Below are 23006 nucleotides of genomic sequence, written 5' to 3'. Positions count from 1 at the left end.
AGGAGCCCTGTTGGGAGGCCCGAGCCCCATCAGGGCTCTCCTCCATTTCCCAGCCAGCTTCCAAGCTGAAAATTCCCCCCAGCCTCTCACTCAGCCTTTGTTCAGTTTCCTGGGCAAGGTGTCACCTGGCCTCTAACCCCTTCCTGGGTTCTCTCGTTACATGCTCAGGTATCCTCCCTCAAGGCCAGTCTCCCATCCCCCAATGCAGACTGTCCTCCCAGGCCAACACTCCCCACTCAGCATTCAAAGACCACATTAAGAACAGTCCCAGTTCATCACACTGTTGTTCTTCGAGATGTGTTGCTCATATCCATTCCAAACCCACCCTCCTTCCCCTCTGTCGGAGTACCCGGCAAGAAGGAACTGAGGGAGTACTGGGTCGTTGTCAGCATATATCCAGCGCCAGAAGCGCACCACTCCAGGGGGCGCCTCAGCTGACCCACCAAGTATTGCTAGATAAAAATCTTCCGACGATCGTGCATGCAGAGCGCGCACACCTAATTGGAATGGATATGAGCAACACATCTCAAAGAACAACAGTTACAAAGGTGAGTAACCATCTTTTTTGAGGAAGCAAGGTTACTGTAAGGTAAGTCTTGAAGGGACCGTGACCAGTTATCATCTGTTTAAAAAAAACAACCAGATTTCCTTTGGGTTACTAAAAACAGCCGAGAGAGGTTATCTCCACTGATGCTGTTTTACCTTCTATCTGTCTATGGTACCCTTACGGCAGCCATCACTGTAGTGTTTGAGCCCTTCACTATCTGTAATGTATTTAGCCTCCCATCCCCCTGTGAGCTAGGGCCTCAAAGGTACTTGGCAGAGACACCAATTGAGAGGCTTGAGGGGGAACGAATGTGGGCCCCTCCTGGTTTTTGCACTTGCTCTAAGTTCCATAGGCTGTGAAGCCAGAGGGGGTGAGGCACAGCTCCAAGCCACTTTTAAATGGTGGTCCTGTCCTAATCAGCACAGCTGCTGCCGGAGTGATCTGGAGTGTTGCTCTGGCTGCATGGCTGAAACACCACTGATATTCGACCCAGTCGCCCTGCCATCCAGAATGAGGGGCTGCCAGGCCACATTTCAGTGCGTGGCATTGCCACCTGCTATGGGGTCACAACGCCACTCAAAGTTGGCCTGGCCTTCCCTCCCTTTGGACAGAGTGGGTGGGTGAGCAGGGAACGGAACAGGGTCCCTGCCTGGAGGGGCAGAGACTGGAATTCCCCCTGGGCCCCACCCCCAAGAGAATTGGCACCACTGTTATTGGGATGCCTGACTCTCAGCCAGGACCCTTGGAGGACCTGGAGACAAGGTCACGCAGGCAGTCTGCAGCAGAGCAGGGACTAGTTGGACCTCAGTCTCTGAAGATGCAGATTACTGCCCTAACCACTGGTTACCTTTGGTCTCCTGCCCACCTGGGGCCATGGAAATAGGCAAGTCAGTTTCACCTGTGCTTGGAGTTAGCTCTTAGTCAATTTCACTCTCAGGTGCTTAATATTGCAAACACAGTTGCAGCCTGTTGGGTTAAAGATGCCAACATTCATTTCTCTTGGTCCTGGTTCTGCAAAAGCCTATTCACAAACCCAACATTTGGACCCACCTCTCCTGCAAGGATCAGCTGCCAGGTGCTGTTTGCTGGATTCTCCCTGAACAGAAGTGCCAGTAGATTCGCTTTGCTTCCACCCAGTACTATCAGGCTGTGCTCAAAAACCCTGTGTGCATTTTTCTCTGTAACCGTTTAAGGGGGCAATCACTTTGGATCACTTTGAGGGACATTGGAGAGCCAGATGGTGTGTGTATGAAGAGCAGAGGGGGACTGATTTCACACACTGGGGAGAGAGTGGCTTCCTGAAGTGAAAAGCTGGCTAATTAAATATAAACCTGAACCAACAAGCTGGCATCCTCATTATCTAAGGAGACCAAGGGAGGTTGTTCAGGCATGACAGGACTTGGAGACTCCTACCCTTTCCTGCAATCTGTGCTGGAATCTGAGATAGGGGTGTCATGGAAAGTCACTGTTTGGTTTACATGATCCCTTTGCTAATTTACCGCCCCCAAGTCTGCAGTTTCAGAAGCAGCTCAGCCAGATTCTTTCCTGTATCTGCATCAGAGGCAGAGCTTCCATTCCAGCTGGGCAGGGTCTGGGCTGGCCCTTGGCCAGGGATCTCTCTGCTCCCCTGTCAGAATCTTGGCTGCTACTCAGCATGGCTGGGATGTGTGTGGTGGGGGTGTCTCACGACAAGTCAGAGAACAGGCATACATTTCCAGAGGAGTCAAAGTAAAGAGCCCCGGCTAGTGCCTGGGGCTTCCTTCTGCATGAGCAGAGACCTCCACTCACTTTTTGTTTCCGTCCCTCCTCTCCAAACATTCCTAATTTAGCCTTGGTGTGTAGGAATCCGAAGCTCAGTTCCCTTTACCTGGCCTGTGCTGGTTGCAGGAGACTGGCGGAAGAGTGGAAAATGACACCTTTCCAGCCTTGTTCACAGAGCACCCAGCAAAGCACTGCGAAAGCTGGCAGGGCTATCCCTGGAACAGACTACTGAGGTAGCTGAATGCCCTCCACCCTCCCTAGCTGCAATGACAAGACTCAAAGAATCCCCAAAGAACAGACAAGCGATCCAGGGTTCCAATGAGACAATTGGATTTCATCGAAGGGCAGATGCTGCAGGCTGCGATTTTAGCCCTGTGCAGAGGTCAGTGCAGTCACGGTATCACTTCAGCCCTCATGTGGCATGTGAAACGTTAGAAACAGTGATACTGCAAAGCTTAAACACAGGCTCCCTTGCCACAGACAGGGCAGCAGGTAGGGTTGAGCTGGCATCAGACTGACATGCACGGGGATCAATGCTGGATCTACACAGAGTTAATATCAAGGAGAGCAGAAATCATGAGCCTGAGCACATTGTGGATTTCACATTTTGGGGGGCCTTCTGTTTTGTGCCCTTTCAGAGTGTTCGGTTTGGAACCAGTTGATGTTTCTGTCTTTTGCCTGCAGAGATGTGGGCATCGTGCACTGTCTGCACAGCACCCGGCTCTTGGCCATGTGGGGCTGTGGCCGACGTGCAGCATGGGAGCACTGCTGAAGTTTGCTCTGCAGAAGATGTAAGCTTGGGTGCTTGGGGAATGATAAACTCAGCAGGAGCAAAGCTTCCTCCTGGAGGACCATGATCCTGCAGGAGCACAAAGATTTCAGCAGGGAAGGCTGGACTGACTAGGCTGTGTTGCTCTGTTTGCAGCATTCAGGCAGCAGCAGATTAGCTGCATGTCCTCTGCTGAGAAGACCCCAGCACAGGGAAGTTCCCAGCCGGCACTAGTTAGCTCCTACACATCTACTCCCCAGCAGTCCTTGGCATAGGGGTGTTAGGTCACGTCAGGGATGTGGCCAGAGTACACTGTGCTCCAGCAGTCCCCAGCTGGCACAGGGTTCCCTGGGGCCCTCACCAGCTGCCAACATTTAGAGCAGCTCTGGGAAGTGAAGCAAAGCTGGTCTCAGAATCAGCGGGCGTGGCCAACTCCCACGTTTTTCCTGGGTCTTGACCTGTGGAGCCCAGCCTGTTTGAACAGCAGTGGTGATATTGCTCACTGCACCAGCTCTTGGTTGCCTCTCTGCGCCCATGGCTTTCCCCTGAGTACCTATCACTTGCTGCCCCTCCCTGTCCATGGCATCCAAGTGCCTCTCCTCTCAGCCCACACTACTAAAGAACTGCCCTACCGCCTTCATCAACAGGGCGATCTGTCTGCATGGCCCCATGTTCTCTGTGCAGCTGGGCCTCACTTTCTTACACTGCTGCAGTGCAGCAGCTGGGAGAATCCACAGCAGCTTTAGTGCAAGAGTTGATAGGAAAAGGAAAAACACAAAGAGCATGGGGCCCTGGAGCCCTTTACGTGGGTCTCAGACCTTTACCATCCATTCCGTTGCTGCTCTATTTTTCCCTGTGCCAGAGACTTTTGCGCTCGCCGCACCTAGCACGTTGGGGGCAGAAGCTGGAACTTTGTAATAACACCTCACTCTCCTATAGGAATCCTATCCCCGAACACTTTACAAAGATCATGGTGTGGTGTTTGTCAAAGCGCCCAGAGGGACTTGTGTTCCCCCATGGGTGCTCTTGGAAATGTCGCCTGTTATCCCTGTGTTACAGGAGGGGAAAATAAGGCTCAGAAAGGGGCAGGCTCAGAATCCCAAATCTAAACATAGGCAGCTAACTCCCTTCATAAGCGTCTGATGTTCAGAGGTTTCCAGCCATGAGACCCGCGGCTCTGAAAACTTAGTGCTTCCTACCGAACTGGGTAATGGGGCTTTGCTTTAGCCACCCAGATGTGAAAGTATCAGAGGGGCAGCCGTGTTAGCCTATAACTCCAAAACGTCTGTTAGTCTATAAGGTGCCACAGGATTCTTTACTGCTCTTCCAGATGTGAAACTTGCTCACAGCCTGTCCACAGCACCAAACCCAGGTGTTCTGGTTCTCACTCAATGCCTTCGCCACCAGACCACGCTCCCTCCTCTCCCACATTTGGCAGCTACATAGGGGAATACTGAGCTATCTAGAACCCACAAGATTGTGGGCGGCCTTCTGTGGTTTTGGCACCAGCAGATGTGGAGGGGTCAGGTGCTGGGGACAAGACACGCTGTCTCCTTCTCACCCATTGTGGGTGGAGCACAGAGGGTCTATGCTTGAGTCATTGATTTCAAGGCCACAAGGGCCTATAATGTTAACCTAATCTCAAGAACCTCACCCAGGGATTCCTGCATCGAACCCAGACAGTAGGCTGGGTACAGCAGATCTCACAGGCAGATGCCCTACCTTGATTTAGTGCCTTCAGGTGATGGAGAACCCACCTGTGATAAATACGGAGGGGGGAAGGGGGGAGCTCCCTTTGATGGACACCTAGCCAGCCAGTTGGCTGTAAAATCCCTCTGGGTAGCTGTTCTTTACTTGCTTTACCTGTAAAGGGTTAAAAAGACCCCCAGGTAAAGAAAAAAGTGTGGGCACCTGACCAAAAGAGTCAGTGGGAAGGCTAGAACTTTTTAAAACGATAAAAGAAACTTTCCTTTTGTTTGTGGTTGCTCCCTCTGGGCTGCAGGAATGGAGCAGCAGTGCTATAAGCAGGAATGCTGTGGAAGGTTTGAACCAGGTATGAAAAAGTGTTTTCCATACCTAAAAGGGATAATTTGGATAGGGAATGTTTAGTTAGATGCTAAAGGGTTTATTTCATATTTTGGCTTGTGGACTCCTCTGTGCTACCTCCTGATGCTTTTGGTTGCTTATAAACTTTAAGCTGAACCCCCAAGAAAGCTAATTTGGGTGCTTAATTTTTGGAATTGCTCTTTTAAAATCTAGCAAATGCCTAAGTTCCAGATGTATTTTCTTTTATAACATTTTTTTTTTTAAGAACAGGATTGGATTTTTGGTGTCCTGAGAGGTTTGTGCATGTTGCTTGATTAGCTGATATCCACAGCTAATCTCCTTTGTTCTTTCTCAGCTCTTCCCCAGAGGGGTGTGTGTGTGTGTTTGAGAAAAGGCTTGAGGTACCCCACAGGAAGGAATTCCCAAGTGCTCCGTCCTGGGTTCAAAGGGGTTTTTTGCATTTGGGTGGTGGCAGCGTTTATCAAGCCAAGGTCAGAGAAAACCTGTAACCTTGGGAGTTCAGTACAAGCCTGGATGGGCCAGTATTATTTTTTTTAAACCTTGCGGGCCCCCACTTCCTGCACTCGGAGTGGCAGAATGGGGATTCAGCCTTGACACCACCATATCCTTAGGTGAGTTCTTCCACCCATTAATTGTCCTCACTGAATGCTGGGGGTGGGGCTTGAACTCCTATTTCCCCAATACCCATCTAGCTCATTCTCTCCAACCCATTATCGACCACTGTACCCCAGGGCTTGGAGATGCCCATTCATCAGATGGCTCTGCCAAAACCATTGGCAGTGAAAGCAGACTTGCAAAACAGGCATCAGTTGGTTTCAGAGTTAACACCCTACTAGGCTCCATGAGGAAAGTTCACACTTCTCAGAGCCGTTGGTGCTGGCTGGGGGCAGACCTAGGCAGGTGACTCCAGACAGATCTAGTTAATGAAAGCTCGGAGTCTATTGCACAGTTCTTTAACAGGGAGGTGGATTATTACTGTTTATATTGTGGTAGTGCCTCATCCTAGACCAGGGCCTCATTGTGCCAGACACTGAGTACAAACACAGAGGAAAGATATGGTCCCTGCCCCCAAATGCTCATAAACTAAGGATTCTGCAGCAAATCCACAGCAATGGGCCCTGCCTCTTGGGATTTTAATCTCTGCTCCTTGCATCTGACCACTGGCTTGCTATCCCTTCTCTGCTGGCACAACCGCACTGTATTGCTCTCCGTCTTGTGGGCAGTGGTGCATTTAGCGGGGTCAGCTGGGCCTGGCTTTAGCTCCTTGGCCAGGATCCCGGCACTCTGCAGCTGTGAGGCTAATGTGAAAGCCTAACAACTTTGGTGGGGTCTCAGGAGCAGGAGCCTCTTGCCCACCCCCTGGGGGCTATTCCTCCTCCCCTCCCACTGCAGACTCCGGCTCTGCGCTTTCGCCCAAGTGCTGCATGGGAAAAACCTTCAATTCACCAGATTATCCTGGGATTGCTAGTGCCTCCATTCCAGCCTTATGCTCAGGGTCAGCTCCAGGCACCAGCTGAGCAAGCAGGTGCTTGGGGCGGCCAAGGGGAAGGGGCGGCACGTCTGGCTCTTCAGCAGCAATTTGGTGGCGGGTGCCTCAGTCCCTCTCCGAGGGAAGGCCGAATTGCAGCCGAAGAACAAAGCGGTGCGGTGGAGCTGCTGCCGAAGTGCTGCTGATCGTGATCGTGGTTTCCTCTGGGCTCTGCAAACTAGGACAAGGATGACCCTGTGATTGCCGCACACCAGAACCTCTCGGTCAGGCCTTCCCCATAGTTCCCAGCATTAGTGTCCCTCAAGGGAAGAGGGAAAGTGTAGGGCTGGGCAATAGGGAACACACACAGGGCCAGCTCTAGGCACCAGCAAACCAAGCAGCATTCTGGACACTTTCTTCCTTTTTTTTTTTTTTTTTTTTGTGTGCGTTGGGTGGCAAAAGCCTAGAGCTGGTCCTGGCAGCAGCAGCGCATCGTGCATGGGGGGTGCAGTTTGCGCTGCGGGGGAGCAGCGTCCGCATCTTGTGGCTGGGCCGGGCAGGGTCTGAGTGGGGGACACTCAGGCTGGGGGGAGCCACCTGCAGGTGCCGCAGGGCATCCACCTCCCAGCGCTGCAGCCGGGGTTGGGCGAAGTGGCCCGAGCTGCCCAGGGACTGCAGCAGGGCGGCCAGAAGCAGCAAAAGCAGCGGGGCCATGGAGGGGGGGCACTGCCATGCGGAGCCCTCGTCCCACCCTCTGGCGCTCCTCTCCCTCTAGGGCTGCCGTGTCCTGGATCCTCAGCCCCCTGCCAGGGCGGTCCTCCAGCTCTGCCCTCCCAGGTCCCGGTAGGTCCTGGAGGCAGGAGCCCTGGCTGGAGGGAACCTGAGTTGAGGCGCGGCCTGGGAGCCCCACTGCTTACCCTGACCCTGCCAGCGCCGGACCGGCTGGAAGCGAGGCTGGAGTGGGCGAAGTCAGCACTGGTGAGGAAGAGCCCAGGGCTGGTGGGGCAGGGGGGTGCGGGTGGGGGAGGGCACTGGTGTGTGTGTGGGTGAAAGCCCGGGGCTGGGGTGAGGGGCAGCCAAATTTTTTTTGCTTGGGGCAGCAAAAAACCTAGAGCCGGCCCTGAACACACACAGATTTGCATACACTGCGCTGTGTTGCCCCTTTTTCCAGAAGCGGCTGCTAGGTCCCTGTGGTCCCTAGGTGCATGGGTGGCCAAGGAGGCTCCGTGCTGCCCTTGCAGCTCCCATTTGTCACGGTTCCCAGCCAATGGGAGCTGCGGAGCCGGCCCTCACGGCGGGGCAGCACACAGCCTCCCTGGCTGCCCATGCACCTAGGGGCTGCAGGGACCTGACAGCTGCTTCCAGGAGCCATGCAGAGCTAGGGCAGGCAGGGATTCTGCCTTAGCCCTGGGCCCCTGCTGTGCCACCAACCGGACTTTTAACAGCCCAGTCAGCAGTGCCGATCAGAGCTGCCAGGATCCCTTAACATCCAATCGAAAACTGGATGCCTGGCAACCCTACGGGCTCTACACCACCATGCTGCAGTGCAAATATACCAGTTTCAGCCCAGCATGCTGCCCCAGTGCTCCAGTGCACTGGTATCTTGCATGCTGCCCCATGCACTGCATGAAGCTGCATTCCCCTGGTGATTGTCATGCTTTCCCATACCTAGTGGTGCACTGTCTTGATGCCCAGTGCTGCAGTACCCCAGTGCCTGTCATGCTGCTGAATGCACTTCCCGGTGCTGCAGTGCCTAGGTGCCTGGCATGCTGCCCCATTCACTGCCCGGTGCTGCAGTACCTAGCATGCCACCCCATGCACTGCCTGGCACTGCAGTGCCCAAGTGCCTGGCATGCCGCCCCATGCACTGCCCGTCGCTGCAGTGCTCTAGCACAATGTGTAGCCCACAGACATGTTTTCCAAGCAGAGGTGCAATGCAGGTGCCCAGCTGCACTTGAAGGAATGACATCACCGCTGTGCCTGAGAACAGCCCTCCCAGGGGAATGGCACAACCTTGCTGAAAAATTGCTGCCTGCTCACTTGCTCGCTCGGGGTTTTTCTGGCTGCAGAGGAGGCTGGCGGGGAAGCTGAGAGCCCGCGGTGCCTCTTGCCTGGTGGGGACTTTCAGCTGTTTCAGCCAGTGCACAGATGCGTCTCTCTGTGTCTCCATCTCTGCAGCTGGGCACTGCTCCTGAGCCTGCTCTCATGCCGCTCCCAGCCATTAGGTGCTGGAACTAGGGAGCTTCCGCACCTCCTGGCTTGAAGTGGTTTCCATCTTATCCAGGGTTTACAGTTTGGTTCAATGGCTCTCAGCACCCCTGCTCCCAGGCTGCAGCAGTGACCTTCTCCAGGCCTGGAAAAGCACCTTGTATGAAGTGGTTGTTTCGGGGCGGGGGGCAGGAGATGCAGCTGCAGGAGTGGAAAAGTACCGCTCCCTTCCCCAGGGTTGTCATTCTGCGGTGCAGGCAGCCCGGATGTTTCTTTTTGCGGCAGTGAATGGAGCAGCGGCGCCCTCAAGTGGCCCAATGGGGTTAGGGTCCTAAATGGGAGAGCCAGAGGAGCCCACATAGTCTGACCTGACCAGAGCACCTGGCCCCAGGGGTTCCTGCATCCAGCCCAGCACTCCGGTTGAGCTAGAGCAGATCTCTGACAAAGAGACGTCCAACCTGCTTGTTTCCAGTCTTGCCTTCGGCCTGCACGGAGGCTGCCTGAGACTCACAATCCGTCAGGGTTATTCCAGCTGGGACACAGCATTTGGTTCAACATCTCATCTGGCCCCCCTCACTGCCATGATATTCAATGTACGTGTCCTCAGACACCCCAGGAGGCAGGGCAGTGCTATTATCTGAGGTGCAGAGAGGCTCAGGCATTGCAGTTCCTAATGTCCATTTGCAGTGGCAATCAGTGCCTCTGAGGCTTGAGGTCTAAGCAATGTAGCCAAGGTCACACACAGATGATGTGGCAGAGAATTGAACCCAGGAGTGACAAGTCCTAGCTGATGCCCTAACTACTTCACTACCCTTCCTCTCTTCATCTTTCAGGCCTGAAATGACTGATTCTTCTTTGAACTATTGCAATGAATGGAGGGCAGGGTGTTCCGCAGTAGCAGGAGAAGCCAGCTGCTGCATGTTCAGCCCCAAGCCTTGCAAAATCCTGAGTCAGGCCCCCAAAATCCAGAGATTAGGTTAAAAATAAGGAGATTTTTAAAAAAACATTAAATTCTGGGTTTATTTTCTATTCTGGTTTTTGGGTCTACAGTTGTATTCTCAGTCCTTTCCCTGCCACTGGAAGGAAACATACTTTATTTTAAATGACTCTGTGCAATCACAGGACTCCAGGAGCTTGGGGCTTTACAAGAAAGTCACCAAACACCCTGAGGCTCAGTGGGATGCCACTGGGATGGCAGAATCCAGGACCAGGACAGTCAAGATGCCACATGGCAACTTTGTGCTTCTTTAGCCACTACCAGAAACACCATTAGCTGAGAGTTGCCCATTTCCATTACCAGCCAGAGGAATGGCACACGAATGGCCATTTCTATTGAACCCCACATGTTCCACCAGGCAGGAAATGGAAGGGCCAATGCCTCCCCAGAGAACCGCAGGGAGCGTGCCTAGCTTGTTGGTTGGGTTAACTGGTAAATGGGAGAGGAATCAGAGAAGAGCCACGAGAATGATTAAAGGATTGAAAAACCTGCCTGACAGAGACAGATTCGCAGAGCTCCATCTATTTAGCTTAACAAAGAGAAGCTTGGGGGGTGACTCAATCCCTGTCTGTAAGTACCTCCAGGGGGAACAGCAATTTGACAGTGGGCTCTTCAGCCTCACAGATAGCAGTCTGAGATCAATGGCTGGAAGGTGAAGTGAGACAAATTCAGACTGGAAATTGGGCGAATGTTTTTAACAGGGAGCTTAATTAAGCATCAGCGGCAATTTGAAAATGAAGATCTGATGTTTTTTCTAAACAGGAAAGAATCCAAGGAAGTCCCCTGGCCTGTGCTATACAGGAGATCAGACAAGGTGATCACAGTTGTCCCTTCCAGTCTTTGAATCTATGCACCAGGATCATTGACTTTAGGAGAGATGAGAGACGGTACTGGGAAGGGGCCATGCGACTAACTCATGACATTAAAGCTCCTGTGCACTGGGGCCAAAGGCCAGGGGCAGGGCTAGATTGTTTGGCCTGTGGCCCTTTGTCTCCCTTTGTTCAGGAGGCATCTGCTTATCTCTGTGTTGTCAGCGGGTGTGACTGGCTGGAGTTTCCATTCCAGTCCCCTGCTCCCACACGCAGGTAACTTTCCAAACTGCTCGCCCTTTGGGCTGAAATTTTCCAGACTTGGCCTCTGCTTCTCAAGTCAGTTCCTGTGGAAAGTTTGAGCCAAGTCCCATCAGCCACTGTGGCATGAAGGAAAGCAAGGAGGGTACATGCTGCCTGGGGCAAAACGACTCCTGCTGGGCTATCTCCGACAGGCCTGTGGCCAACACCCCTAACGCATGAAGCTTGGCTTGGACCTGGGTCTTAGCTTGGGCTGGATTTAACTTGCACTCTGTACCAAGGTGTGACAAAGTGGGGGATTTTCTTGTTTTTTCTGATGGTTTGTGTGCAGAGGGAGTGGGACTCAGCTCCCCGGGTGTTACTGGTTTAATGAGGTGAGGGGAGAGGGATGGCAGAGGACCAGCCACGGAACTTGGGATCTCAGCCAATGGCCTGGAGGATGGAGACCCCAGTGACTGGTGATCTGGTGACCTGGAGGCCCAGCTTAGGAGTCACAGCCGGTTCTGGCCAGTGGGAGGACAATGGGCTATAAAGAGAGGACCCCGGTTAACCTGACCAGCCGGTTCCAGCCAGAGGGTGCCAGAGAACAGAAGAGAAAAGAGGAGGCCTAGGTGACCCTGTTTACCTGGATAAAAAACAATGGACAGAGGCAGGGCTTGAGGCTGGGGATATTGAAGGCTCAGCTGGGAAGCAGAGGGGTTCTGGGCTGGAGAGAGGGAGCAGGCAGAGCCCACCTGGATGCAGGGGAGACTTGGATGTGCTGTGCTGGGAGAGGCCAGGCCTGAGGCCCTGAGAGTTTCCTATGCTGTGTTCAGATGCTCAATAAGCCCTCCTGTTTTACGCTGGCTAAGAGTCACTCCAGTCTAGAGAACAGGGTTGCATTATTCCCTCTGGGAGTGGAGGCCCCGGGGGTCCAGAGCGAGGGGACTCCCTGAGGGGGCCCACGGCGAGAGACAGGTGAGCTAAGGCTCAGAGAGATGTGGTTCCAGGAGATGGAGGGGCTTAACCCCCGAGAGAGAGTGGACCCCCGAGAAGGGCTGTCACACTGAAGGGGGTTCCCCCCAGGGACCATACGGAGCCAAGAGTGGGCACGACCTGTGAGCCTGTGACACAAGGACACACTATTATTATTATTATTTGCATTGTGGTAGTGCCTAGCAGCCCCAGGAACCCATTGTGGTAGTGCCTAGCAGCCCCAGGAACCCATTGAGCTAGATGCTGGACAAACACAGAGCAGGGACAGCCCTTGCCCTGTCCCACCACGACACTGGGCACAGCATGGGGCAGCATGCTGGACAATGCATGGAGTGACAGATTCTGCCTAAAAGGGTAGGGACCATGAGGCCCCATCCCCTTTGTGGCCCTGCCCCTGCCTCTCCTCTTTCCCCAGAGCCCCACCCCCCCAGCCAAGCCAGAAGCTGGAGCCAGGCCAGCCAGTCAGCCCAGGCCCCTCCACCTGCCCGGGAGATGGGGGGCGGCCCGAGAGCAGCCCCCAGCCCATGTCCCTGGCCTTCAGGCTGCCCACCCAGGGCAGGTGGAGGGTCCACATCTCCTCACAGCTGCCCAGGCTCTTTAGGCCAGGCTCCATTTCCAGCCTGGCCTGGGAACAGGGCCTCAATGGAAAGATGAGGGGCAGGGAGGTGGGCCTGTGGCAAAAAGTGGATGGGCCATGGTCCTTTGGTCCAGCCCTGTTCTGGTGCCCCTGCGCCACAGCTATGCCAGGGGTAGCACAGGGCTGTAGTGGCTCTGTCTGTGGTGCAACAATGGGGGGGAGCCCACTGGGCCCTGCGTCACCGATACGGCCCTACCTCAGGGACCAGTGAAATGATTCTGATAACTCTAACAAGCTGCCATCACAACACACCAGTTGCTGGGCCATTGTGTAGCTTCTCCCAGCCATTGGGTCGTACTCTGCCTTTGTCAGCTAGATTGAAGGGCCTTCTAGTATCAGAAATCTTCTCCTCATGTAAATACTTAGATGCCGATCGAGTTGCCCCTTAACCTTCTCTTCAAGTTAGCTGACTAACCGGAGCTCCTTCAGTCTGGCATTGCAAACCTTTTCTCCAGACCTACGGAGCCCTCTCCCATTTTCCAAAATCCGTTTTGAAGTGTGGACGCTGTCTGGATGTGGTGCTGGTCTTGCTAGTGCTTACACAGAGGTAATGTAATCTTCCAACTCAGTGTTCCCCTGCTTATCCATCCAAGAATCGCATTAGCCCTCTTAGCGACAGCCTCACCCTGGCAATTCATGTTCAGCTGATTATCCACCTGGAACCCTCAGTCCTTTTCAGAGTCGCTGCTTCTCAAGGTAGAGTTCTTATCGGGCAAATGTGACCTACATTCTCTGTTCCTAGATGTCTGACCTTGCACTGAGCTGTATTTGGAAGTCTGTTGCTTGAATGAGCCCAACGTATCCACATGATCGCTCGCTCCGTAGAACAGACCTGGCCTTGTTGCTGCTTACCTCCCTACCAGTCTGTATGTCCTCTGCAAACACAGCTTATTTTCCTCCAGATCATTGGTAGAAATATCACTCCAATCCCGCCCACCACCAGATGTCTGTGGCAGCAGCCAGGACTGGTTTTAATAGCACCAGCAACTCCCCTTCACCCTCCTACCCTCCCCCAAAAAACAACAAAAAAACCAACTCCAACCTTATTCTCTGCCAGGCTTTGGCAATTAAACTCGCTGGTCCATCCCCATTCGCAAGCGTTCGGGAGTCCTTGAGAACATGGAACCACAAATACTTTTTCTCTGGGAAAAACACAATCAGACATTTGCACTAGAAAGTTAGTTTGGCTTAAGTACATCCTTCAGGGCTGGGAAAATTGTCACACCCAGAGTGATGTAATTAGACTGACCTAAGCCCTGGTGCAGACACCACTAGGCAGATGGAAGAGTGATTCCATCAGCCTAGCTCCCACCTCTCAGGAAGATGCATTAACTACATTGCCGGGAGAACCCCTCCCATCGCTATAGGAGTGTCTACACTACAGGGGCGCAGCTGCAGTGTTTCTAGTGTAGATGTATCCTGACGTTGTGTATTGGGGACATGGTCAACTCAACAGTCACAGCTATTAATCACCTAACTTTGTTGAGGTCCTGAGCTTTCAACCACAACAGTCCCCACCCACCCACACCCTCACTCACCAATCCATATTGCTTCCTCATCCATCCCAGAGTCTATCAGGGAATGGCTCTCCTCCAGCCAGTCCCCCAGGGCCTGCACTGATCTGCTACTATCCTGTTAAGCTTTGTAGATTCAGTTCCACTAGGTCAGCTACCACCTAGTCCGGCCCCACAAAGTCAGCTCCACCACTGCCAGGCAGGGTCAGCTGTAGCCAGGGTTGAGAATCTCGAGGAGGTGTGTGTCCCACGCTGGCAGCAAAAGAATTAACTGGAGCCAGAGAGCAATTAGTGCACCTGATTCGAGCTGGGGAGGAGCTGGATGGCTGAATTAAAGGTATGTGTCAGCCTGGCAGAAGGTAAGTGGCCTTGGGATACTCCCCTGAGATGGGAGTTCTGGCAAAGGGCTAACTGAGTGATGCATGGGTGGAGCAAACTCCTGTGATGAACCTTGACACAAGGGCAAGACCCCTGGGAGGCAGCCTGGGGATTGGGGTTCTAGAGGACAGAGACATGGAGAGCCTGGGGGAGAGGCTGATGGGAAGCTGGAGCTGGAGTCCTACCTCCAGGGAGAAAGTCCTGGGAGGCATCACTTGGTACAAGAGAAGAAAAGCACTCTGCAGCACTGGGGGGAAGGGAGGAAGAGTTTGCAGATAGGTGAGCCCAGGGAGGGGCTGGGGGAAAGGGCCAAGAGATAATTGTTTATCATTTCCACCCAGTAACAGATCTATACCACTGCTGGGATTCGTATCATGCCTGTTATATTGTTACAAATTCCTTCTTTGTTCTTAACCCAGCTGACTGCAGGGTTTTTTCCACTGATATCTTTAGCTTCCCTTATCAATTACTTGCATTTCATAATGTCTCATTTAGAGTCATTGCTGTCAAACTCCCCATTTTACATTTGTTGTTGACTGATTTTTAATTTTTGTCAGTTACTGCTTTAATTACGTCCATTTAATAGGATGGGGGGACGGGACCAAAGTAGCCTTTTTCATGACTCAAATGCTTGTTGGTCACCTAGTACAGTGCTCATAACAACTCACTTGGGATGTTTAGTAGAGAGTTATTTGTGTCTTTCTCGAATAGCAATATAGAAACCTTAGAGTGTCTCCCCCACTTGGCACTATATGCCAAGGTTCAGAGTTACTGGGCCAGATCCAGAAGAAAAGAGTCTTTAATGCCAGCTTTGCCCTCGATATTCTTCTGGTTGGGGGGTGAAAAGATCCCTGCCTGCTTTAACTTACAGCAGTTGGTTCTAGGCTACCTGTAGGCTGCAGGGGAGCCTAAAGTCCTTGTGTGTTACTTGGTTCATGGAAATGTTCCTGGACAGTGAATTCCAGGCAGAGGCAGAGGTTCTAGTCAAAGTAGAAGCAAAATTTGCTATGAGTTGAAATGAAATGATCTCCTCATGAGAATGACAGTAGTGTATGAAAAGGCAGGTCCTCGATAGGGGGACAGACTTGAGCTTGTGTCATGTGGCAACAACCAACTACATTAGCTACACCAGGATCATTTGTTTGATTATACGAGAATATAAACCTTCTGGCTACTGGACACAAACCTGCCTGGGGCCAGGAAAAACCTGGCCTGGAGCTATCACCATCGACCACTAGAGGGGGCTCTTGCATCTTCGGCTGAGCCCCTGGCACTGGCCACTGTCAGGGCCCGATCCTGATCGGATGGACCCTTTGGGGCTACCCTGTCCGTCAGTCCTCGTGCTCCCAGGACTCAGTCCTGTGCAACACAGTGCTTGCATGACTGGGGGAGGGAGGGATTTTTGTATGAGTCGTATCGTGTGGACAGTGCTACTGGTGATGCTTATAACCCTGGCTGTCCAGGAATAGCCAAACTTAACGGCTCAGCGCAGTGCTCACCTGTTCAGCTCCCCCAGAAACCCACCATGCAGCCCTCAGCACCAGGAACCTCCAGCCACCCCATGGCCCCCACATACCATCCTGCATACACCCAGCCAGTACCCCCGCAGGCATCACCTGGCTAACTCCATCTCGCTTAGTGTCCTTCAGCCAGCCCAGGACCCCCAGCGGGCTCGGGGCCTCGGTGACTCATCAGGGGTATCACCCATGGAGCTGTCAGGTCTGGCCTCACACTGCAGGGAAGCTAGAACCTCTCCCACAGCCTGGATTCCAGGCCAGCACCCAGCTGGGAGGGACATATTGCTTGGCCCCTCTGTTCTGCCCTTGCAGGTCGTTGGAGAAACGAGCCCTTGCCTAGGTTCAAGCCAGTCCCTTTTGCTACAGCATCGGAGTGGCAGGGCATAGCAGGGCAGAGCCCTGGTGCACAAGCAAGCTCTGAATTCCTTGCAATTCAAATCAGGGCACAGGAAGGTAGCTTTTGGCCTTGGATCCAAGAGTTGGCTCTGTGCTCGGCTGGGGGCTCGTCCGGGCTGACAAGCTGGAGCAGCTCACAGTTGAATTTGTCCTCACACGCCCCTGTGGGGCAGGCCAGGCTGGGGTCCTCATTGGGCAGGTGGGGATTGAGGCCTGGAGAGGCTAAGTGGCTTGCTCAGGGTCACATATAGTCTGCGGTGGATAGGGACTCAAACCAGGTCTTGTATGTGTGAGGCTAGTGTGCTAATCATTGTGCCATACATCCCTGTCCTCCATGCCCCCTCCCCCTGACACTGCACTCACCTTCTAATCGCCCACAGGAGTGACAGTGCAGTGGGTGGGGAGTGGGTGTCATGGGCACAGGGTATAGACAGATACAGAGATGGGCTGGGGAGGGAAGAAGCTAACCCATGCCACCTGCCCCCTGGGGAGTGACAGCTGAGACCTCCTGGCAGACAAACCCCGGCAATGCTTTTACCGACAGGACAAGCTGGCTGAGCGTTGGGAGAGCCCAAGCCTCCAGGTGTGTGTCAGGGGCGGGCCCAACCCCTTCCTCCACCTGCCCCCCCTTACTCAAGGGATCTCCCCCTGGTGCTGTGACCCTTGTGGGACTGCGCAAGCCATGTCAGTCTTGGGGAGTGGCTCCTCCACCTGGGTGCCAAGGTGCAGGAGGGCACCTCCATGGGCAAGGAAGGCTGGCATCCCTCTTCTCCCCCCACCCTTTGCATCCACATTGCCACCTCTCCAAAGAGGCCCAGGGGCCAGTGACCCTCCTAGGCTGGAGAAGCAGCTGTGGCTTGAACCATTCTCTTCCCCCAGACTGGAGTGTTACTCTGTAGCCTGGTCCTGGGCCCAGCCCCCTCTTCCTGGCGGCTCCAACAGCCAAGGTCACAAGGCTGCCCAGCTCCGGGCTATTTCTGTCCTGGAACCATGAGGGAGCCCCTGGCCTGGCTGTTACTGGAGCCTGGAAAGAAGGGGGGGGGATCTGCCTTCCCAGCAGCACCATAACTGGCTGCCTGCAACTGTCTGTCTGCCCTGGAGTGGGTGCTGATTGGGCTGGCGGGGTATAAAAGGGGCACACAGGGCCATGAGGAGGTGCTGTTGCAGCTGCCACAGAGCTGGGCTCTCCGGGCACGCTGCCCTCCCTGCTCTGAAGATGTCGACCCACCGGCTGGTGATCGTGCGCCATGGCGAAAGCACCTGGAACCAGGAGAACCGCTTCTGTGGCTGGTTCGACGCTGACCTGAGCGAGAAGGGGGCAGAGGAGGCACGGCGTGGGGCCCAGGCCCTCCGGGAGGCAGGTTATCAGTTCGACATCTGCTACACCTCGGTGCTGAAGAGGGCCATCCGCACCCTCTGGGCCATCCTGGATGGCATCGACCAGATGTGGCTGCCCGTGGTGCGCACCTGGCACCTCAATGAGCGCCACTACGGGGGCCTGACCGGCCTCAACAAGGCTGAGACCGCCGCCCGGCATGGTGAGGAGCAGGTGAAAATCTGGCGGCGCTCCTACGACATTCCCCCTCCCCCTATGGATGAGCAGCACCCCTACTACCAGATCATCAGCAAGGTGAGTGCCAGCCGGGCACGCCGGGGAGGGGCAACCAAGCACCTGGGTTGGCGGGGAGGAGGACTGAGGGGCTTGCTAGCTGGGCACCCAGGAAAGGAGGGGTGGGGGTGCTACCCGGGTCCCCTGGGGGCTGGGTGGGAGGGGGGAGACAGAGGGAGTGCCAGATGGGGTTCTGTGAGGTGGGTGAGTTTCAGATGAGGGGGCAGCGAGTGCCAGCCTGATGTCTTGCTCAGCAGCCTGGGGTGAAGATGAGGAGGGTGCCCAGCCTGGTACCCCAGGCAGGGTTGGCGCAACCTATTAGGCGACCTAGGAGGTCGCCTAGGGCACTAACATTTGGAGTGAGGCGACCGCGGCAGCTGGATCTTTGGCTGCCCTGGTTGGGGGCAGAATTTCGGGGAGGGCCCTTCCGGTGCCTAGGGCGGCAAAAAAGCTGACGGCGCTCCTGACCCCAGGGGAGTGCTAGGGGATTCCCAGCCAGCTGCACTGGGGCAGGGTGCACTGGGAGAGGCAGACGGAAGCATTTGCTTCCCAGCAGGCTGACACCCCTGGCAGGGGTAGCAGGTGCTGGGGGTTGCTGAGTCAGTGCTCGGGGAGAGGGTTTTCTGGGGGAGCACAGGGCTTTTTGCTAAGCAAACAAGGATCTGGGGAGCAATGGAGGCATAGGGACAGGAGGGCACATGCTCACCCAGCGCTGGCCCCCAGGCTTCTCCCTCCCAGGACATGGGAGAGGCTGGATCAGGGTGCAGAGAGATGCCTGAAGCTCTCACCAAGCAGCTGGGCTGGTGCAGCTGCTGCCCGACCTCTTCCGGCACAGACACCGGGTCTGTGGCATGAAGCCCCCACTCAGCCAGTCGGCACAGGGCCTTCAGGATGGGCACCAGCTGTGTGGCTCTTGGCAAAGCTCTCTGGGGCAGCACCCCAGAATCCCCATCTCAGTGCTGGGGGGGCATCAGGCTGGAGAGACCCCCACCCCTTGGGCAAGATGGTCAGGCTGATCCATTGTTCTCGAGCACAGCTGGCCCATCCTGGCAGGGCCACACATGGGGTTGGGCTGACAGTGGAGTCCCTGTGCATGGCCTCGCAGCCCTTCCCCCCCCTCCCCACACATACAGGAGGGGTGATGGCCCCAGCCAGCCAGCCTGTCCCTGCAGGGTAAATAGTCTGCTAGGGCCATTGTCTAGATAATCTCTGCTGTGGGGTTGGGAGCGGGAGGGGGAGGAACTAGGATCCCATCCTGCCAGAAGCCGCCAGGCCGGATCTGCCTCTGGGACCGAAGCTGGGGACAGGGTGGTACGGGCCCCGGGGTGCCAATCTGGGTGGGAGGTTTGGGTGCCTTGCATGGTGGGGGAGGGCAGCTCATACACTGTGGGAAGGGGCTAGCGAAGAGACCCCGGTAATCCAGCCCCTTCAAGCAACAGGCTCATGCTGGGTTCTGGGCTGAGCCTAGCTTTGGTTCTGATTAGAAATCCAGCCCCGAAGTCTCCTGCCTCTGGCTGAGCCCCAGGAGGGCTGGGGGGCAGGACCCTGTTCCCCTCTCATGTTAAAATGTTCGTTTTGTTACCCAGGTGTCCAGCCCGTTTGTGTCCCGTCCCCCCCTGCATCTGCCTCTGGGGGAGGGGGTGTTGGGGCAAGTGGGGCTTGTGTCCCTAGTGCTACCGGGGTGTCTCCCCTGCCCCCTAGGAGAGGCGCTACGCAGGTCTGAAGCCCGGAGAGCTGCCCACATGTGAGAGCCTCAAAGACACCATCGCCCGCGCCCTGCCCTTCTGGAACGAGGAGATCGTCCCCCAGATCAAAGCCGGCAAAAGGGTGCTGATCGCCGCCCACGGAAACAGCCTGCGCGGCATCGTCAAGCACCTGGAGGGTACGGCCCCCTGACGAGTGAACTTTAGCTGGGCCAGGTGCCAGGCCCCATGCTCTCCTAGCTATGTGCCCTTTGTAAGATCCCCAGGGCTCATTCCCTCTAGCCTTGGCGTTTGCTCCTGGGGAGATGGGGGCCAAACTGGTCCCCATCTGCCTCCTGGAAATTCCCTGCCTGTCACCTTGCTCTGGGGGAGAGAGGATTCCCAGGGTGATTAGCAGGGCTGCCAGTGAGCCGTGGGGGCTGGTTTCCCAGCCAGTGAGCAGGAGACTGCTCTGCCAGGGGGCCTAGAGAGGAAGGGGGGCAGGGAGTGCCAGGAAAGGAGCTGTTGTGCGACTAGAAGGGACCCAGCAGGGAGGTGCCCCCCAAACTTCCCCCCTCCCCCGATTTGATTAAAGACTCTAAGCCTCTAAGACAGCTGGCATGGGTTGTAGGGGCAGCAGGTCTTATCCACCCTGGGACCTGTAGCTAGAGATGGGCTAGGTCTATAATGGGCATCAGGAGTCCGGGGGGCAACTCCTCCACCCCCTCTGTGTCTCAGTTTCCCCCACTGTATCATGAGGCTGATGGTCTGGGGCTGGGAGGTCTGATCAGCGGGCAGGTGAGGACGCTGGTGCAGCACCCACAGTGAGCGACTCCCAGCACCGGCGCAGGTGCAGCCCGGGATGGGTACGCCGCATATCCGAGACCCAAGTGAGCCTCATAGGGTAGGGGGAATTGGAGCTGGCAGCTCCACGACCGGCTGCCGCAGAAGGTTGTTGCTATTTTGAGGCGGGCGTCACATTTCAAGGCTCTGTGTGGGGTCTGGTTTCCACGCTGACCAGCCTCCCCCTCCAATTCTGACACTGGGATTCGGTTTCCCTGGCCTCTGTGAGCCCCCGCCCTAAAGGTCACTGAGGGATTCCAAGGAGCTTTTTCAGATGCAAGTGGATGGAGCTGCAGGACGCAGCCTGTGAGCTGTGAGGCAGCTCCTCAGGGGACTCCCCACAGTGCCCCCTGATGGGAGAGGCTGGGGCTGAAGTAACTGGGAACTACCTCCACAACCAGTGCCCTGCCCTGCCCCCCCCACAGCGCCCCCTGCTGGGACAGGCTGGGGCTGGAGTAACTGGGAACTACCTCCACAACCAGTGCCCTGCCCTGCCCCCCCACAGCGCCCCCTGCTGGGACAGGCTGGGGCTGGAATGGCAAGGGTGCTCCCCCCACAGCCGGCACTGCAACCTCACTGGCTGTGTTTCTGCCTCTGCCAGCAGGAGGTGCTGTAACTTTGTCGCTGTGCAGTGGGAAAGTGCCTGGTGTCTCTGTGCTGGGGCAGCCCCAGTGGGCAGCAAGGGAGGCAGCAGGAGCCACGGGCCTGTCTGACCATCCTGCCCTCACCCCTCTCCCCGGCTTGCCCCACAGGGATGTCTGATGCCGCCATCATGGAGCTGAACTTGCCGACCGGGATCCCCATCGTGTACGAGCTGGACGAGAACCTGAAGCCCACCAAGCCCATGCAGTTCCTGGGTGATGAGGAGACCGTGCGCAAGGCCATGGAGGCTGTGGCTGCCCAGGGCAAGGTCCAGAAGTGAGGGGTAGGGAGAGCAGCTAGGGCAATAAACCCGTGAAACCCAACTGAGTGAGTGCAGTGTGGGCATGGGGGCCCTCGGGGCCTGGCGCAGTGTGTGGCACGAGGGCCTCAGGGCCTGGAACAGCTGGGGGGATGGTATGTAGCCCAGTGGTGGGGGGCTGGGGCCAGGCACAGCGTGGGGAGAGTATGTAGCCCAGTGGTGGGTGGGCTGGGGCCTGGAAAGCTCGGGGGGGGGGGATGTAGCCCAGTGGCGGGGGGTTGGGACCAGGCACAGCCTGGGGGGGCTGTGTAGCCCAGTGGTGGGGGGCTGGGGCCAGGCACAGCTTGGGGGGGGATGTAGCCCAGTGGCGGGGGGTTGGGACCAGGCACAGCCTGGGGGGGCTGTGTAGCCCAGTGGTGGGGGGCTGGGGCCAGGCACAGCTTGGGGGGGGGTTAATGTAGCCCAGTGGTGGGGGGCTGGGGCCAGACACAGCCTGAGGAGGTATGTAGCCCAGTGGTGGGGGCTGGGGCCTGGAACAGCTTAAGGGGGTATGTAGCCCAGGAGGGGAGAGGGGTGTTTAGGGGGTCCACCTACAGCCTGGGTGATCCAGCTTGGGGTGGACCTCACTTGACACAGCCTGGGGGCCCTCGCCCAGTGGCAGAGGGAAAGTTTGGTGCTTGGCACCCCTGGGAACTCAGGGCCTGTCAAAGCTTGGTGGCTGTGGAGGAGGATCCAGCGTGCTGGGGGAGGGCAGCTTGGGGGTCTGGCTATGCTGCTCCCTCCCTGGTGGGAGGGAGAAGTAGGGCTGGCCTTGAGGCCCATTGGTGTAGGGGGCCCGTGTGGCCAGGGAGGGGTTACAAAGCCATAAGGCTGTCCCAGCCTGTAGCAGGGGACTAAGTGCCACTCCCTGGCAGGTTATCTCTGGGCTCCGAGCAGGGAGTGAGAACAGCTCTGGAACAAGCAGGAAGCTCCTGGGTGGGTATGAACAGGGGGCCTGCTACCGCCTGTCCTTGAGGTGAGTCATTTTTCCTGGAGAAGGGGGCTGAACCCTACTGCCTGGGCCTGGAGCAGCTACCATGCCAGAGGGATCTAGAAACCTTCTCCATAGGCTGCCAGCTGGGTTTGAATCCTAGGCCTTCAGCATCAAAGCACAGGCTGCTGCTTGTGAGCTGAAAGAACGACCCCATTAACCAGCACATTAATAAGGTCTTTTCCATGGACCAGATTATAGGGGACTGCCGCACACTTCCCTTGGGGTGCAGTCAGTATTAGCGCAAGGAGGGGCCCCGGGAGAGGTGCCAGGACAGAGAAGATGGTGGGGCACATGGTGCCACGTGGGTACGACACAGCTTGGTGTATAGGACGCAAAGGGCAGAGCCAGCCATAGAAAGACTTGTTGGGCTGCAGCCAGGGGCGGCTCCAGGCACCAGCGCAGCAAGCGTGTGCCTGGGGCGGCAAATCACAGGGTTGGGGGTGAGGGCGTGCCGGTTGCCGTGAGGGTGGCAGTCAGGCAGCCTTCGGCGGCATGCCTGTGGGAGATCCGCCAGTCCCGCGGTTTCGGCAGCAATTCAGCGGTGGGTACGCTGAAGGCGCGGGAACTGGCAGGTCACCCACAGAAACACCGCTGAATCCACATGACCAGCTGACTGCCCACAGGCGTGCCGCCG

At 56.0% G+C, this 23006-nt stretch overlaps 1 protein-coding gene across 1 annotated transcript; it reads left to right on the top strand.

Annotated features, from left to right (window-relative positions):
* Positions 1-17448: 17448 nt before the first annotated feature.
* Positions 17449-21403, top strand: PGAM2 (phosphoglycerate mutase 2). Its single transcript, XM_032774514.2, has 3 exons — positions 17449-17934; positions 19615-19795; positions 21191-21403. The coding sequence occupies exons 1-3, from the start codon at positions 17452-17454 to the stop codon at positions 21358-21360; spliced, it is 834 nt and encodes a 277-aa protein (XP_032630405.1). The 5' UTR covers positions 17449-17451; the 3' UTR covers positions 21361-21403.
* The last annotated feature ends 1603 nt before the right edge of the window (positions 21404-23006 follow it).

Source organism: Chelonoidis abingdonii, chromosome 2 (assembly GCF_003597395.2).
Source record: "Chelonoidis abingdonii isolate Lonesome George chromosome 2, CheloAbing_2.0, whole genome shotgun sequence".
NCBI classification, from domain to species: domain Eukaryota; kingdom Metazoa; phylum Chordata; order Testudines; family Testudinidae; genus Chelonoidis; species Chelonoidis abingdonii.
The sequence above is the reverse complement of the archived record's forward strand: the minus strand, read 5'-3'. Positions and strand labels throughout refer to the sequence as shown.